Source organism: Papilio machaon, chromosome 16 (assembly GCF_912999745.1).
Source record: "Papilio machaon chromosome 16, ilPapMach1.1, whole genome shotgun sequence".
Lineage (NCBI taxonomy): Eukaryota > Metazoa > Arthropoda > Insecta > Lepidoptera > Papilionidae > Papilio > Papilio machaon.
The window spans coordinates 1,948,295-1,968,273 of NC_060001.1; the positions used below are offsets into that span (position 1 = coordinate 1,948,295).

General features: G+C 36.1%; 1 protein-coding gene across 1 annotated transcript; it reads left to right on the top strand.

Annotated features, from left to right (window-relative positions):
* The first annotated feature begins 602 nt into the window (after positions 1-602).
* On the top strand, positions 603-19,566 carry LOC106715743 (atrial natriuretic peptide receptor 1). Its single transcript, XM_045681618.1, has 22 exons — positions 603-784; positions 2,785-2,950; positions 4,173-4,256; positions 4,822-4,984; positions 5,532-5,651; positions 6,151-6,260; positions 6,397-6,585; positions 6,956-7,091; positions 7,964-8,055; positions 8,493-8,634; positions 9,946-10,030; positions 10,593-10,716; positions 13,909-14,076; positions 14,803-14,979; positions 15,350-15,506; positions 15,825-15,983; positions 16,415-16,589; positions 16,850-16,996; positions 17,704-17,896; positions 18,671-18,823; positions 19,022-19,142; positions 19,301-19,566. The coding sequence occupies exons 1-22, from the start codon at positions 603-605 to the stop codon at positions 19,564-19,566; spliced, it is 3,309 nt and encodes a 1,102-aa protein (XP_045537574.1).
* The last annotated feature ends 413 nt before the right edge of the window (positions 19,567-19,979 follow it).

A 19,979-nucleotide genomic window follows, 5' to 3' on the forward strand; every position in this document is an offset into this window, starting at 1 on the left:
ATCTCCTAGATCTAAGCTACCACCCGCCCCATCAATTTTCAGCTTAATCAGTTCGACCGATCTTGAGTTATAAATAGTGTAACTAACACGACTTTATTTTATATATATAGAAGATTTGTTCAAAACATATGTCGCAACATTCTTTACTACTTGAATAATTTCGTTTGATCGCTATTTTTATAAATCTCGACAAATTCTTATACAATGATGGTGCTTCAAGTTATGTTTTAATGGGTCCGACGCATTAATTTCATGACGTCTCATCAAGGGGTAATGGAGGAGAATCGCGATCTGTTGCGCCACTGCCTTGCCTTGCCATTCCCACCCTCTCACACCCTCAAACCCTCCACGCGATACGGTCAGTTCGGAAACAACCCCGACCGCGGCGGACGCTTCCACTAACTGAAACTTTGCTCGACTTACTCGCGTTGTCAATTTTCCCGCCTATTATACAACTCAAACTTTACAAATAAAAAGTGCATTGAAAATGCTTAATTTTGTCAAATTAAATCTGGTTCAATTTAAAGTCCAATAAGAAAATTATTTAAATATATTTTACAAAATAAAATTTAAAAATGAATTATCAGATTTTTCTTTTTACGATGGTATTAAATGTGGCGATTTGTGAACGTACTGTTTACAACATTGGGGTACTAATGGCGTCTAGGTTAGACTCGCCTTTCGATCTTGAGCGTTGCGGGCCAGCAGTGGACATCGCTCTGGACGTAATCAACGAGAAGTTTCTGGCGCATCACAACATAGAATTGAAAAAGGTACAAGGCAGGTAAGACTGAAATTTTATTAAGATAACTCTTTCCGCAGGATCGAGTTGTCTTTGCCTCTTCCTATTTAACTGTTAACTAATAGTTTTAGTTTTTAATTAAATACTATATAGAAATGTAACTTTGCGTTTTTTAATAAATAAAATAAAAAAAGATCAGTATAATGTAAAAGTTTAAATGAGTCTGATTTATTTAATGTAGGTCAGTCGGTTCGTGTGAGGGGTTGATACCCTTTATCAGACGATATGTGACACCGAAGCCGAGTAACACTACTTTACGGAACTTTACGACAAAGTTATTTCAAGAAAATTGTAAGAAATAGCTCTTAATGCTACATTCAGAGCCCTTAATTGGTTAGATATGGAATCACCTAAGTGTATATCATTACTATGAGAAATCGAAACTGCTTGCTGCTTCGTTTGTTGGTTTATCCTTATTATTTATAGCTTATGCCAGGGATTTCGTCCGCGCGGAATTTTAAAAAAGGAAGTAAGTAGCCTAAGTATTCTTCCAGACTATATCTGTGCCAAATTTCATCCAGATATGTTAAGCCGTTTTAGAGATACGTAATAACAAACATCCAAAACTTTCGAATTTGTACTTAATATTAGTATGATTTATTAACCGTGTAAATTGCCTATACTAATAGTTAGATCAATTCCGAATTTTGTGAAGGTACAGTGGAGTAAAATACTCGGGCTTGTACAGAAGTTCAGTGTAGTGGGTCCCGGTGCATTACTTTGGGGATCCCGGGACCTACACTTGGCACACCGAGGTGGCTTTAATGAGTAGAAATCTCGCATATTCCTATCTTTCCCTCAAAAGGTAGGATATATTTTGAAGGTAAATACAAAAAGGAATTTTATCAACAAGGTAGGTAGGTTAGGTTTTTTATTTACGAGTATCACGGACTGACTGGTTAAAAATTTAACATTTTAGCTTATCAAAAGTGGTTGTAAATTGTATACAGTCAGTGACAGTCATACATTTTAACCAACCCTTATACGTAGATGACACACTCACGTACTAATTAATAGTGCAATAAAGAAAAATAATAGGCATTAGATAGCCGAAATAGGAATATGACGCAATTTGTACATGTGCGTTGAATCCGAATAAAGCTAATTAACATGTCGGATAACTTCTCAAGATCTGGACTCAAATGTTCTGAATATTCATTAGAGATTAAGAGAATATTTTTAGGAATGTATAATTTAGATTGAAATCAGATAACTTAGTACTAAAATAAATGTTTTAACTGTAATATTTAACTTTAGTTTTCACTGCCTTAATGTAACAGTTGTTTGGTAAACTTTGTTACCCTATTGTCATAGCTTAACCGATATATGCGTACAAAGATTAGTATCTCGGTCTTAATTTCTAAAACATAATCAGAAATCACAGACATTTGAATTAATATTAATTATGATTGTTTAAGTAAAATATCACCAATGTGGTGATATAAATTACAGTATAATTATTTTGATGTAGTCATTTTATAAATCTTTATTTTCTTATTTATACTTTTGCTTAGAAATACGAAGTATATAATTCTCAATGCAAGTGATGACACTTCGCAGACTAACTTACAGTTTGTTATAATTTTCATTCACGTCAGAAAATATGAGAATTCAGTTTTATAAATATTATAATTTAGCAGCTTTCCAACGTAAATTGTTCTGGGAATTTTCTCTGTAATATATTTATTATGAAGCTTTCGAATATTTTGAACAAAATGGCGAGCCTTTTATGTACGGAATTCAGGAAATTATAGTAAGAATTTATTTTTACAAAAAATTACACAACAAAATATAATGAGGATCTTTTCTAAGGCGTGAATCTACTGAATGGAGGCAATATAGGCATAATATTTTAAAATTGTTTGTTATAGTCAAAAACACTTGTATAAAAACACATTGTCATTCCTTCTATTCCCTTTGAAAAGACACGAAAAACAATATGTTTTGAATTGTTGGTGTCATGCGTTCCATCTATGTGCCAGTTATCCGTCGTGCTCCGGCGCGATCGCCCCGGGTCTAGCAGCGGACATGCACTTCAAGAACGACGTAATAGCATTTGTAGGCCCTGCTTGCGCCTTTGCCCTCGAGCCCGTCGCCAGGTTGGCCGCCTATTGGAATACACCTATCATCACTGGAATGGGAGACCAGGTATTTTACACGTATTTTTCACTTCACGCTTCAAGTTAAATTAAAATTGCGCTTGTAGAAAATATACTCATAATTTCAGTCGTAACTAGAAATACGCGCCTAGTCGATTTTGCAAATAGAAATATCAGAAGTGGTCTGAGTTAGCATAGCTAAACATTTTGTGATAATAAAAGGGGGGTTTTACTATCTTATTTATCTTGTTCTACCAGCATATGGTACTTCATTTCTAAGTAATGATGAATAAATGTAAATTAATTAAACAATGTATATTTATGAGGCTAGATTTCTTTGGAATGAATTCTGACAGCAGTCATTACATGTTAAGCGCCTGTTCGCATGTCTAATGAGAAGCAACGGACACGGTATCAACTATATTTGCCATTGTCAAGGTTCACTTAAATGTTATTTAATGGTTTACGTGAATACATCCATTAAACGAAGTCTCAGGAGTATTTCTATGTATACGTACTTTGATAGTGTTGCTTTGGCAATTTGGCATAAAGTAGCGTTTGGTATGTCTAGTACCAGTATTGAGACGGTATTTTTCATATTCGAGGCTTTTGGCAAAAATTAGGTTGATTAAATTTATGTGTATAATTGAATACGTAAGAGGAAATATGTGATGTGGACTAGATAATGCAAGCTTTGCTGTTCACGTAACGAAGCTCGTAGTGTTTTAGTGTGGTGGTGTTTTAGTTTTTAATTATATTATTGCTTTGATTATTATAATAATTAAATATGATACTTCGACTACAAATTAAGAAGGTTTTATTAACGACGTATTCTTAAAACATCCAAGCTTTCATAAGAAAAATTGGCCTAAAGTTTCTGCTGTCTCGTTTTATTTCTTCACTTTTACCTTTTGTAAATAGGTATAGTAAACACGGTGATGTAAAAAAAAATTAGAAAAATCAACATACTTAAAATTTATAATACATCAAAAACGCTATAAGATTCTCACAAAAAGTAATCTAATTTTGATATAAAGTTTCTTACATTTTATAGGACGTTGAAAAATCGTAAACAAAATTAAACTTCAACGTAACGGTATTGTAGCTAAATATAAACTCGACAACCTAAAAAAAGCAATTTAGTGAAGGTAAATTTAAGATAATATCAAGTAGTTCAAAAGAATACAAAAGAATAGCACCAAAAAAGTGTCAGGGATACCACTTGTGGTAGTGTTTTAATAACTACAATTTTTTGGAATTTATTACTGTAGCCACCGTCAGAGGGCGAGCTGGCGGCTCCGGCCAGCGTGGTCAGCCGCATGCACAGGCTAAGGAACTTGCGCAAAGGGACACGGGTAAGTGTAATCAGTAACAGTTTTTCTGGAGAAATCCGTGGCAAGGGAACGAGAATCGTTTCAAATAACTGAACGCTTAGTTAGAGATTAGAAAAGCGTTGATCTGTGTACCTGATAGCTTTCATGACTTACACACCTAAGAAAACAGTGGTGGATCCCGCAACAACAATATTTGTTGGGTGCACGAATGGCCGGCTGGGTCGACCGGTGCAATACAACTACCACACAGAAGACAGGCGTGAAGTGGAAGCTATTCCGCGTTTCGCCTGATGATTGTGGTGCCGGAGGCCTAATTTTAGTCCTCGTTTCCTTCCCGCTATTTTCTTATTAGGTTAGGATGGGAAGGGGAATCTGATTTGGCGGAAGAGGGGACGCATAGGAAGCGGAAATATTCTCTTTCTGTGCGTCCCCTTCTCCGTTAATTAAAGGTAGGCAACGCATCTGATTTTGCTGAAGGCAACGGTCGCCTCGCTATTAAGGCAAATTGAGGTGGCTGTTTGCTCGTTTGCCACCTTTTCATATATAAAAAAGAATAGAAGAAATAATCTAAAAAACTTTACGACAGCCGCAGACTTTGTTCAATGACAAGGGCAAGTACCCGACGCTGACGCGCATGTCGTACTGTCAGTGCCGGCTTCCACGCGTCTTCACCAGCGTGTTCGACCGCTTCGGCTGGGCGCACGTCGCTCTTCTCCTGGACAAATCAGATCTATTCTCACTTACTGTTGGTAAGTATGTTTATTGGTGAGTATTTTGTTTTAATTACGAATTGTGTTTTTGCGTGGCTGAATGATTTGCGGTTTCGGTTGGTTCAAACCGTGTCACACAATCCTAACTGAATGAAAACATGATTAAAAAAGCGTTCTTTTTTGTTTTTTCGTTATTTTCTGTTGGGAGTTGAATACATTGTATCAAGAGGTGACGCCTCCAGTATTTGGCCATGCTACACTTCCACTGGAGTTGTTTAAATAAGTGTTTATACATTTTCCTATGTGTTTCATATTACCAAATAAGTAATGACAAGTCAAATTAAACGTGTTCACTAGATAATGAGTGTTGATTATACGGCGTTCGCTCAGTCGTGAGATGTTATATCATTGTTTATTTAGGGAAGTGTTATTTTGAATAACCATTCGTTCTCAATATTATTGAGGTAATTTTTATGCCGATATAATTATTAACAATTATTTGCTAATATTTTTTTTTCAGAAATTTACTACTGAAGAAGTTATTTACTATTGTAATAAGTACGTTAATTAAAATTTATATGTACAGGTAAGAGTTTAGAATGGGGTCTTCGCAAGGAGGGGGTACTGAAGGCTGTGCGAGAACTGGACGGCAACGAAAAGGAATCGTGCGAGGCGCTGCTACTTGACGTCAGCATGTACGCCCGAGGTACATCACTTAGACCTCTTTTTCACTAGTACGACTATTATTTATATAAACAATGTACTATGTTTATGTACTATATTCGGCTGCGAGTTCACAGAAGTCGCCCGCGGGTAATCGCTTAGTGGTAAAAGGTTTTGATTGCAATCGTCTGAGAGCCTTTACGTTTGCACAGTGTCTGTAATGTTGTATTAAGGGGACTGGTTGGTTGCCTTTTAAGGTAATGAAAATATGATTAATTAAGTGTTCGTATTAGATTTTTTAACGTACTGGAGTAACACGTTAAAATGTGAAGATTGTATTTTGTTCGTAATCAGAATGAAATTAGATGGACATAAAATAATAAAAAACAGTTTGGATCGAGAAATAAGTGCATAGCGTATTCCGGGCTGGTAACATGAATTGAAGATTCAACGAAGCAATCTTATATAATTTCAATGTTTCCTCTAATTATTCTACATTCAGTACGCGACATAAGCATTTATGAAGCTGTGTTATAATGTAGTGGTAATCCTGAGCGTGCGCGGCTCTTTGGTGCGTGAGTTCTTGCTGGCTGCGCACGCGCTCGGCATGACGCGCGGCGACTGGGCCTTCCTAGATGTTGAAATATTTCAAGTAAGCACCTCTACTTTGATCTAATGTGTAAGCAAAATTATCAATACCTTTTTATTTTAATTGACAAGATGTTATCACAAACCTAACTAAGCTCAGAGCACGAGGTAACGGTGTATTTCTTGTATTCTTACATCAGGGTGGATACTGGGGTGAGACGGGTTGGGAGGCGGGTGATGAGCGCGACACTGCCGCGCGCGCTGCCTACGAGGCCCTACTCAGGGTCTCACTCAAGCTGCCCACCGGTGACCGTTTCGATGAGTTCGCAGACACCGTCCGCACGCGCGCTAAGGATCACTACGACTACAGCTTCTCTGACGGAGAAGAGGTAACTTATCTATACATGATAATAAAAATAAAGTGTCTGTCAAATATCGAAAAAATATATGTTTCGTACATACAAAGTATTTGTGTTGGTGATTACGTAAAATCAATTTTTAAAATTTTTGTCTGTCTGTTTTGTTTTTCCGGGTAATCTCCGGAACGGCTGGATGGGACTTTAACGGGAAGTTATCTGATGCACACTATTATATATAGGCTACTATTTTTTATTCTGCGCTGATAAATCAGGGATTTCCTTAGTTGTCCCGGACTCTCTGGGGTCGCAGCTTGAAGTAACGATATGCAAAATGTAAGCATATATAAAATATTTGAAGCCAACACTAAATTTGTAAGGAAATGTTTTTCTTTGTACTTAGGTGAACTTTTTCATTGGTGCTTTCTACGATGGCGTTTATCTTCTGGGCATGGCGTTAAATGAAACTTTGACTGAAGGTGGAGACATAAGAGACGGCAGGAACATAACGCGACGCATGTGGGGGAGAGATTTTCATGGTAAGATAAACATAAAAAAAATATTATAATTTATAGGAAATTAGTGAATAGGTATTAAGCAATATGATAGAGAGTTATTACTATATCTTGATTGCTTAAACTTAAAAATACTGGCAACTTGTAATGCTCTATATGTTTCTTTCAAAATGATTAATTATTAAGTATTCGTTAAATTTTCAAGTATAGACGAGCTGTCGCCGCGACTCCGTTCTCCAATTCGAAAATAAAAAAAGCTGTATTAGTAGCCTATGTCTTCTTCCAGATTTCTTCTACATCTATGCTAAATTTTAGCGAGATCGTGTATCTGTTCTGAAGATGCCTAATAATATCCATCCGTCCATCCATACATCTAAAAATTCGCATTTGTAATTTTACTAAGATAACATAAGTAAGATGTTATTTTGGTTAGAAATAATTTGTAAATTGCAATATAAGTAAAGGTATAAAAAAGGGCGTTAAATACAGTTTGAGTACATACGACGTACGAGAACTGTAACTACTTAGAACGAGAACCGTTCTCACGTAGTCGATCTGCACTGCGCTGAGATAAGGTGATTACGATTGTTCGGAATGAAATCGATTTTATTCGAAATAAGACCAGGTTTAGCAAAGTAGTTTAGTCACAGACCTTGTAAGTTGTACTAACGAGCTATGTAATATGCAATACAAAAAAATCTTTCATTTAAACAACTAAAAGAAATGCATTCTTTTATATACTTCGATAGTATTGAAAACACTGCTCATTAGACCCACGAAGCACTGTTTTGACGTAGTGACCACGCGACGTGCGGCAACCGGCTCGGCGCAGCTTCTACCCGTTAACTACGCGGGTGAACGGAGCAATGATCTTTAGACTATTTAATTTTCTTCAGGTATCACAGGCCATGTTCGAATAGATCCGGTAGGCGACAGGGATGCTGATTACGCCATATTGGATTTGGATCCTGTAACGGGTAAATTTGAGGTAAGTCGTTATTATTTATTGGTAAGTATTAACAAAGAAATTTAGGTTATAAACGAGCTTTTAGAAGTATAGTATTTTACGACCATGACAGCTCCGGTGTAAATTGTAATCCTAAAATCTAATTTAAAAATTAGGCTTGACAACTGGATATTAACCACCGGAGCTATATCAGAATAAAATTTACCTCAATTATTGTTGGAAACGTTTGATTTATTATGTTCAGTCTGGTCCTTCCAAGAATTTCCTACTATATAATTTATCAAGCTAGCAACAATATATATATATATATATATATATATGTATATACAAATAGTAAATAGGTATTTACTTAACTAGTGTTTACATTTTCGAGCACTACCATTTAACAACAGGTAAGATGGTGATCAAGGGCTAGTTTATTCATTTTAAAAAATCTGACCAATTGTTATGATGGTAAGGTGGTGGCGTTTTACTACGGCTTGAACAGCAGCTACCGTCCGGTGGCGGGCAAGGCGATACACTGGCCGGGCGGCCGCCGCGCCCCGCCGCCCGACATACCGCGCTGCGGCTTCCTGGGCACAGACCCCATGTGTCAGGGAGGTTGGTATTAGTAATATACTAAGCATACGAAGAAAAGAGTTACGTCTATTAGTGGAGTATGGTAATCATTACTACTAACTAGTCTTTATTCACCAGTTATTCTATCGGTTCAACAAACAAACAAACAATCAAATCTTTCCTCTTTATAAAATCAGTATAGATACAGATAATAAAAAGTTTTTTGGAACGAAGTCCCTTATCGCGCGTTGTGAAAGGGGGCTAGACGGAAAAAATTCTTACGAAAAGTTGTCACGACACTTTTTGCTATAGTAAGTATGTTAACGACGAATGAGCGCTACTTCACCATGGCAACGACGTGACAATATATAACGAAAATTCGTTCCATCCGGGTGTTCCTTGACACCTCTCAAGTTTTTTTTTCTTTATTTAAATAACTATCGAATGATGTCAATAAGTGGTAGCTTAAATAAGTGAAAAGAGAATAACTTATCTCTCTAATTAATTACGCGATCTCATTTATAAAGCTTAATATAATAAATAAAACAAGATAAACTTAAGCTTAGAAATATCTTATTTATTATACTAATTAATGAGGATGTTCTTGGCTTGAATATGAAACCTTATAATCTAAAACGATGCTCCTAAAAGATTTATGTTTTGTAGTATATTGCACAATTTAAATCTCTTTAAGTTATTCCGGACTACAGGGTGTCACTTTCAATGGAGTTCGTGAAGCAATTTGCATGAAGATTATGGCCACAATATTAATAAACTATGCTTTTAAAGAAACTTTAATAAATGTAGTCTTAAATATTTAAAGAAAATAAACCTTATATAATACCTATATTTCCTTTTTTTAAGATATCATGGAAGCGTTTTAAATAATTTGGAATCTATTTTTGACTGTACTTATATACCTAAATTTGTTAAAAAATCACTCATTTCTATGTTAGAAGTTGAATTATTTCAATGGTCAAAATAAATATATCCCATCAAAATAATTAAAGTCACTTTTCATAACTATAGTTATTACCATTGTAATTTTGTAAAATTGTAAGATAGAGTGAAGTGAAATTGTAAATATGGATAGAAAACTTTATAAAGTAAATGTGACAGGATAGAGATTTTTCCGTAAATATTTATGAATGTACGTGTTTTAGATAGTGATAAGTGACAAGTTTTAGTAAGGAAAAAAAATGAATATCTGGGAATGTATTTATTTTGTTTTGGTCCATTACTGGATTTGTTTCTTTAATATGTATAAATTATTATAGTATTAAAGTAGATTCGGTGATCGATATATCGGTTAAAAATATCTAAGTGTGTATTTGTTAATTTACACGCTGCTAGAGGCACAAACAGTTATAATTTACTGTTTTATCGGACTGGCATTGTTTCTGATGTTCGCTGTAACTGCTGCATGTATCGCATACAAGTAAGTTATCATCACCATCATCATCATCATCATCATATCAGGTACATATCGCCAACTACAGGGTGTAGGCTTCCCCCCTAGGATACTCCTATATAAAACATATTGATTAAGGTCTTTGTATCGCTTCTGGGAAAGACAGAAAACATTCTACACAACGATCTTGCGATCTAGTGGAAATTATTTTTCCATTTTTAGCTTGAATTACTATAACTAATTACGCCGATATTATATCATTTCATTACTGTTAAAAAAAATAAAAATAAAAGTTTTTTTATTATTATTATTTTATTGAAAATAGCTTTATGCACTTTTTATCTACATTAATTTTAACTGTGTCCCAATTCAAGGTCATCCGTTCCCTGTTCCATTCCGTAAAAAGGGGCACAAAGTTTTCTCTTCGCGTATTAATCTTATTTTAATTATACTTACTGTAATATTATTAAGTGAAACTGCCTTTGAATAGTATAGTATGCTGTAATTTTAGTTACCTTCTGAAGAAATTCTTAGACAATACCGTGGCGATGTAACCAGTGCTCCCGTTATCATGCATATTATTATGCAGACAGGCGCGTATTGACGCGGAGATGAACAACATGGCGTGGCGCGTGCGGCCCGAGGAAGTGTTGCTAGAGGTGGGCGCGTTGGGCGCCAGCCCCGCTCTGCACAGCCTCAACGAGGTCCTCAAGGTACCAGCAAACAAACATAGTATCCAAAGTATTCATTAGGGCTACGCTTACCTTCCAATGACCAATGGTATTATGTCGTGTTTATGAGACCGTTAGTTTTCACACTGCTCTGCAACAATCTGTCATCGGCAATTGTGTTGAAGGTTAAATTTTATTTCGGACGCATCAGTTTTGTAAGGATGAGGTCAAGTTTTTGAATCCGCTTTGGCAGGGTATTCCATTAGGTACTATTAACCTGCTAACAAAAGCTTTAACATAATTTTATTATTCAGTTGTCTTCAATTCACTTTGTATTATTCGATTTGATTTTATCATTAATTCGTAGGGAAAAATTTTGTACCGAAATTGGATACTTTCTAGGTCTTCAAAGGTCGAATAAAAACAACTTTGATTATAAAAACTATGGCTTGATCTAAAGTAAGAAAGAAATAATTTATTTACTAAACAACGTTTTTTACCTTGACATTATTAGGAAGTTAATTCTATAAGTACTTAGGGCGACAGAGTCGCCTTGGAAACTTTATACAGTTTTGTATTGCTCTTTCATCTTGAAAATAACTGGCTAGAATAATTGGCATTATAATTTAATATTTTTTATGTTTAATTTCCGAAATGTAGTGGCATTCGAGTCTATATTTCACACGTAGACATTTTCTTAGTGGTAAGTATTAAATAACTGACGTAAATAATATTGTGCAATAATTTTTCATAATGTTTTTTTTAAATTGTATATATTATCTGTAGGGCTATAGTAAAATAGTAAATATACGAATTTTAGACTTCAATAGTCCATCTAATGTTGTTTTTGCATGTTCTGTAATTACGTAATTACGGTAACGGTTAAAATATTTACTGTCAATTTCGCTTTACAAAAAAAAGATTGATATAAGGTAAAAGGAAAGAATTAGTAATAAATTCAGGACACGTATAACTTTTTGGTAGTTAATGGTAGTATTAGATGGATTAAATTACAATCGGGAGCCGTTATCTCGGAATAATAGTAGCTTTTTAAAGTCATTCTTTAGCGATGATACCTGGATACCTTTTAAGTGCCTTAATCTTAATATTTCGTCTTATTCTTTTGAACTAAAATTGGCATTTTACGAAAAGTGCTAACTAGATACTGTTTGAAATAATCTTAATAACAAGATATAAAGTAAAACAATATTATTTGATTGTATAATTTATATTTACATAATCGATTTATCTTAATTTACTTACAGTTCTTTTGCCCTTTTTCACTAGGCTAGTGAGATATGCTTTACAACAATAGTCGAATGGCGGATTTCGAATCCTGTACTAAGTCATCTGATGACCGTCCCCTTAACCAATATATATGTTGCTATTGCGATAGTAGATTTTTTTTGGTCGTTCCATATTATTATTAAATTCATATTTTATGTATTTACACTGACGAAAGAACTGTACATAAACATATCATTGTCTTTGAAAAAATGAAAATATTTTTTCATACAGGTGTTTGTTTGTGCAGTGAAAATTTACTCTAAGAAACAGAAGAACAATGTAACGAAGAAAAACTTGTGAAATTGTCATAAAGTAAATTATAAGAACTCATTCGCACGCGCGCTTTTTTAACGCCGCGTTAAAACTCTGCTTTCGCGGCTCTCGAACTTTCCTTCGCCCAGTGCTCAAAATGCAACATTGCGCGCTAAAAAAGCGCGTCGCGTTTTAAAAACCCTGCCGTATGAAGACATGAACATGCATTTGTTTTAATACAACGAAACTAGAAAATCGTCCGTGCGAAATAGGGGTAACAGCGCCCGAGGGAGATAAAGTTATCGCAACTAAGTTACAGCTTCCGTTTCAACTTGTTATAACTTATGTGATTAAATGATAATGCTTATTTATATGTACACAATTTTTTATATGATAAAAATATACATAAGTACAAAAATATACCTAATAAAATTGAATTTATTCTTTATTTTACATATAGGACCGTTATTGAAATAAAAATTTTAATTTCATAGGTCAATGAGCACAAAACGATAACTTCTCAAATATCTCACGAAAGTTTAAACTTCTCAAACATAAATTAATCTTAAAGTATTAGATCTCACTAATTATAGTTATAAAATGCACAGTCATTCCTAAACAGATGTCTGCACTCTTTTAAAACTTAATGTAAAATGTCTGCTATTTTAATGCAGAAGAAAATTGTAATTTTCTGTTTAATTTTCAACCGTGAGAACGAATCGCGTTGCCGGCGACCGCTCGTAAAGTTCAAGTTACGAGGTGTTACTTACAGCATAACCATAAATTTCCACTGCCATAACACATGTGGAACATATTGTCACCTCTCTCTTTCTATTTGTAAAAAGACAGAGTCAACAATATGTTTCGTGCAGATGTTTTCAATTTCAACTGATAGTAAGTTATTCTCTTCTGAGGGCGTTCATTTTACTTAAGGAATTTAATATCTTGAAACTTGCAGTCTTATTAAATTGCGGTATTACCTTGTCACATTAACTCTCTAGTGATATCCATTTTCTAAGGTATTCTTACACAGCGTTTTTATATGTTATTTTATTTTTATCTAAAAACGTACCACCGCCTTGCATATAACAATATCATCAGCCTTTGTTTGTCCAATGCTAGACAAAGGCCTTCCATCCGCCTTCTACACTCAATCCAATAGTTACTATACTTACGTCATGTAATATTTTGTTGGTAGAGAGCTCTTTATAAATACTTTTCATTAATATACTAACGTCTCAATTATGACATCTTCTACGATTATGCGGTTTACAAATTCCTCTTCAAAATTAGTGATGTGGAATTATCTGTATTTAGCAGCACTACGTCCTTGAAGAAGCTAGTACTTCTTTCTCTTAAACAGACAAGGTGTTGTAATGGCGCGTCAGCGTTCACTTAAATTCCTCACAGACGTGTTAGTCTGGGAGCCAGTGACAGATTTACATGACCAAGTCCCTCGCAATCGAAAATTCGTAAAATGCATCAGGGATTTATACTATGAAGTTTCGCAAGAAGAAATAATTGACCGAAAATGTACCTGGCTCCCGGACTATGTGGTCCAACCAAGTCCGGTAATATGTAAGACAGTTTGTCTTACATTATATTCTGTGAAAAGTTTTAAATTTAAACTACTCACAAAAAAAAACAATGTTAATGTAATTGTGTTATTAAGACATTATCAAACCTCGTGTACAGTTGTCACTAAGTTGGAGTCAAACAAGCGCGGTGCCATCAGTGGGTGGACCTCCTATCACCCTGTCATCTTTTACTGTCGGCCTCTACAAGGGCAATAGAGTAGCTGTTAAGAAGATACATCGGAAGAAACTTGATTTGAACAAGAAATTATTATGGGAGATCAAGCAGGTATGTATTCAAGGTGAATTTTCTTTTTTTATTACATAATAATTAATGTGACAGAATCTTACAAACTCATCGTTATTAAATTCAAAGTTTCAGAATTACGTAATTATCACTTCAAGAAAATGGCTTTTACTAAAACCAGTATCACCAATGAAAAAATAAATGTGTATTAAATTAAACGAGATGTTTATGATTATTTTTGGTCCATAATTAAGCCATAAAAAGTAGGTTATAATTGATTTTTTATATGAAACTGATAAACTGTTCATTTTAAATATAATGTAGTTAAATGTATATTATTTAAGTATGTTAATATACCAGACGGTTGAGAAGCTAAACTTAGTTTGTTTAAGAACTAACATAGTTCCAGTTGTTGCGATAACTTTTGCTTAATTTTCATTTACTTATACTGCATAATATTTCATCGCATCGGTAAAAATAAAAGCAGCTGTTTCTCTCAATTTCATATGCGATCCTAAAACAACACTATTCCCTTTAAAACTTATTTAATGGATTGTTATAAAAACATTTACAATGATTTCATCTAATAATATGTTATATTACAAGAGTATTGTTGATCGAAATTTACATGCAACAGAAATAAAAGTAGTTACAGATTTTTTACGCTATTGTTTTGCACTGGTTTTTTTTTTTAATTGATATGAAACCAGTTACTCACTTACTGTAAATAAAAAAAAACACTTTTTACAATTTATCTACAATCCAAAGGCCCGTAACGTGTCCCATGAGAACACGGTGCGTTTCATCGGCGCGTGCGTTGACTGTCCACTGGTGTTCGTACTGACTGAGTACTGCCCCAAGGGCTCACTGAAAGACGTCCTCGCCAACGAGGAACTGCAACTTGATTGGAATTTCCGCACCTCGCTGGTGCATGACATTGTACAGGTAAGTAGACGAGCAGACAAAAGGCCTCTTTATGAAGAAGATCGTAAGTGATGGGGTTAGATGTCAATTGAATTTCATTGAACAAAAGGATATACCGCGGAAGTCAAGACCATAGTAGTAACCATATCCTTCGAATATAGATATAAATCTAGATGCGGATTATTATTTATTACTAGCTCCATATTGCGCCGTTGAAGAATAAAGGTCTCCCTAACTCGCCAGGTATCCATAATTTTATCCAGGGATTTTTACGGCTATTCCAAAAGAATTCAATAAAATTATATGCATTTTATGAACGCTATAACAAGCATACAGTAGAAAGATTTTTTTAAAACAATGTAATCAAAGCACGTGTACATTTGTTGATCAGGGTATGTGCTACTTGCACAGCGGGCTGGGCGCGCACGGCAAGCTGCGCTCCTCCAACTGCCTCATCGACGGCCGCTTCGTCCTCAAGATCTCCGACTACGGCCTCAACACGCTCTGCACGCCCACCGACTTGATAAAGGGCGATCTATACTATTACAGTAATTGCAATTTAATGTTTTAACTTTCTTTGCTCCTTTCTTTTTTCCAATCAAGCTAAAATGCAATTAGCAGATATACGTTCAACAGCCATCACAATAATTACAAGAGTTGCAGATAACATTTTGTAATAAATAAACAGAAGGGATAAACACAAGAAGGAGTGATCAAAAATATACATTCGATCCCAAATTACATCCGATTCTTATTAGGCTGAGGTAATTGTGGGCCCATACCAACAAACTGCAACTAAATCTTTGTTCTGTACAGAGTTTTAAGTCGTATCGGACTCTCAAAACATCATAGAATGGTATGTGCAGAGTTGTTATGGACGGCGCCGGAGCTGGTGGCGGGCAGCTTGTATCCGGGCGCGGTGGCCTCGCTCAAAGGCGATGTCTACAGCTTCGGCATCATCCTTGAGGAGATCGTGCGCCGCGCCGGGCCCTTCCACCATTATACGCCTACAATGTCCTACAAAGGTCAGTTTCCTAAAACTAAGTAAAGAATGATTATTATCATACTAGCTTTTACCCGCGACTCCGTCCGCGCGGAATAAAAAAAAAATAGAAAACGGGGTAAAAATTATCCTATGTCCGTTTCCTGGTTCTAAGCTACCTGCCCACCAATTTTCAGTCAAATCGATTCAGCCGTTCTTGAGTTATAAATGGTGTAACTAACAACTTTCTTTTATATATATAGATTGTGTGTTATGACATTTTATACAGGTAACAAAAAAGATCTATCTGCCATAGTTAAAGTCGTTTTATAGTCACAGTAAAGGCGCTTTCAGTGTATATTTAGTTATCTTTTGTGACGATCAATGTGGAATGCCAACGGCCAGCAATGTACGACTACAGACTGAAATGATGTTGAGAGTTAACGTGTCTTTCACTTATTTAATGGTACTCAGAGATAGTGCGTCGCGTGTGCGCCCGCGAGTCTCCGCCATTCAGGCCGGTAGTCGGCGCGGGCGAGGCAGCGGGTGGCGGCGCGGCGGCCGAGCTGCTTGCGCTGGCTGAGCGCTGTTGGTGCGAATCGCCCGATGACAGGCCATCCTTTGATGCCATCAATGCTACTTATATCAAGTAAGAGACGAAAAGATAATCTCGTCTCGTAGTTTCTGGAGAGATATTGTGGTGTGTGCTAAGAACATAAGAGTTAATGGACATGTTTTATAGAATACAAATTATTTAGCTATTTTCACCGGATCTTCTGCTGTTATTTGGAAGTCCTGTAACTTCTTTTTCTTTATTCATTTTGCGATGTTTACTAACCTTCTGAGTGTATTTATAAAGTTCATTCTCAAACGACAAGAATCCTTGTTAATTTCAAATATTATTCATAGAGGTTACTGCGACAATCTGATGGATGATCTATTACGTCGCATGGAGCAGTACGCTAACAACTTGGAGTCGCTGGTAGAGGAGAAGACAGAGCAATTGTCAATGGAGAAGCGGAGATCGGAGGAACTGCTCTACCAAGTATTGCCCAGGTAAGTACGTAGCCATCCGAAGTACACTAACTTCTGCAATCGTTGAGTTTAAGGGAAACTCTTAGTGTATATTTACTATTAAAAAAAATAAGGGGCTTCTTAAGTGATCATGAAAGTATTCTGAGTACCTCAGTTCAGTTTTTAACTAATCTGTGGTAGGTAATTAAATTCTATGGTATCAAAGATTTTTGATAACTTCAGTTTCAGATGATGTACTTCAAAGTTCCTATTACTTGTATTTTCTATCAAAATATTATCGAATTTCTCTGTATTCGATATGATATTTCTTGTCACGTAAAAATTTGATTATGAAAACTTTTTTGGCAGTAAGATTTTCTATTATTGCTGTACAACTTTTTCTATAGGCGGAGTTTCTTGAAAACTTGATGGATAATTTTACGAATCGGAATAAGTGAGAGTGCATTTGCCATTTATAATTACTTTTGTCGTTTGAAAAGTTTGATAAACAGTTATTTATGACACGATACAACTTATTACAATCATCTCTCTGACCTTATCTCATTCACGTGGTGTCGGCGGAAGGTTATATAAATCTTGTTCTCTATGTTGTTCTCTAGTTGTGTCTGGTTGTTTTGATACATTTTTCATACAACTCATTATAATAGAAAGTTTAAAAGGATACATCACAACCATCTATTAAAACATAATCAGCCGAATCTTGATTGTCTTCCTTTCTGTGTAACTAGACCGGTGGCACAACAACTCATGGCTGGTGAAGTAGTCCAACCGGAAAGCTTCGAGTGTGTGACTGTATACTTCAGCGATATCGTTGGCTTCACTGAGCTGTGCGCTGCCTCCACACCAATGCAGGTCGTTGACCTCCTCAATGACCTCTACAGCACCTTTGATAGGATCATCGGATACTATGACGTGTATAAGGTAACTGCTCCGTAAGCAGACTGATGTTAAAAGTTTAAGGTGTCTTAGTGCATTATGTTGTTAAAATTTTGATTTGTTACATTGACTATTTATAGTTTTTAATAAATTACTGAATACTGCAAAAATATGGACAATAGAAAGAATAATTTATTGATAATGTCTATTAAGTCTACAGCTATAGTAACTATAGTCCAGTCGCGGAGGAGGAAGAATTTCGTACATTGAACTCGCATTACCTGTCTCTGTCACTCCCGCGTAAATACAATGAGTCTCGCTCGCACAGAAACAAAGGCCGCCGTCCTCAGGGATTGTAAATCTTTTATTGGAAACTATAAGTTTAATTTTTAATAAGAGGAATTGAAATTAGCTAGACTAGATGATAATGTTGACAAAACTGTTGATTCCTTTGTAATAAATGTGACAGGCGAGACGTCTTCGGAAAACAGTTAGGTACTCCGAAACAGAGGAATCGGATTCTGATTTTTGATTTTTTATTATTAGATCAATCTAGACAATTGTCTAGATTTTTATTACTTGTATTATTAAATCTAAATAAATAATTTATATAATAATAAAACTGTATTTTATAAGTTGGTAAATTTTCTTTCTCCTTCAAATAATTCATGTAAGCCGCACAAAATACAAAAATGTTTGTAACCTCTGTCAGTAGGTAAAGAGGTCATTGTACGAAATTCTTCCTGCTCCGCGACCGGACTATATATCTGTATGTATCACGACAGTTGAAGTTTATGAATGAGTTTTGCTGTGTGTTAGGTGGAGACAATAGGCGATGCGTACATGGTGGTGTCAGGTCTGCCGAAGCGAAACGGTGATATGCACGCGCGCGAGATCTGCCTCATGGCGCTCGCTGTCGTCGAGGCCGTGCGCACCTTCGCCGTCAGACATCGCCCCTCACATCGCTTGGAAGTAATAGTTATAACATATCTGATATTCTTTCATTAGATTCGTTCACTTCACTAACTTCGCTCACTGCGTTCACCCCCCTCAATGCGAACACTTCGCTTGATTCGGTCACTTCAATCATTTCCCTGATTTCGGCCTCTTCGCTCACTTCGCATTTCAATAAATTGTACAAGTGAATTTTAATACCTGAGTGTAATGAAGGTGCGAGTCGGAGTGCACTCGGGACCGGTGTGCGCAGGCGTGGTGGGCGTCAAGATGCCGCACTATTGCCTCTTCGGCGACACCGTCAACACGGCCAGCCGCATGGAGTCCACCGGACAACGTAAGAGTAACTTTTACATTTACTAAATAGCTACACAAACATAGGAACTAAATTGAAGAAGCGATCTTCTGATCAACACGTTTATGTAGAGAAAAGATGACCACATTACATCTGTTACCGATTTTTGATTCTCTATTCTTTGTTTGCCATGTAAACAGCGTTGAGGATTCACTTAAGCGAGAGTACGCGCGTGTTGCTGGAGCAGTGGGGCACGTTCACAGTGGAGCGGCGCGGCGAGGTGGAGCTGAAGGGGCGCGGGCGCATGCTGACGCACTGGCTGCTGCGCTGCTCGGAGCCCGCGCCGCACCAGGCGGGCCCGCCCGCGCCGCCGCCGCACTATCCCATACTGTTCCCCGCGCTGCCACAGCCCATTGCCTTGCACACACCGTACATTGTAGTTGAACAACCGACTATAGCTGGATAAAAAAAAGTTGGAGCCCTGTACCCTGGATATCGCGTGGTTCGCGCGGTGGCTATGCATTGACGATGGGCTTGGCTTGCTCTGTGTGACAACCTTAATTGTCATCTCTGTCTTGTTCCCCCTTTATATGAGATCAATACAAGTTTTCGCTTTGCAGATCGATTTATCAGCTATTATTAGTTGTCGTTGTAATATTTTTAAATGAAACATGGTCTTTATGGTGTGAGGCGAACAAGCTACACGTATTAATACAAAACCAATGCCAGACCTTATTAGCTTCAAAAGGTTATTTATATATGTTACATTTAATTATATATGTTACATATAATGCATGTGCATACATAAAAGGGATAAAAGAATGATTAGTTTGAAAACAATATTAAGTTTGACTAAAGATTTTAATCAATTGTAATTAG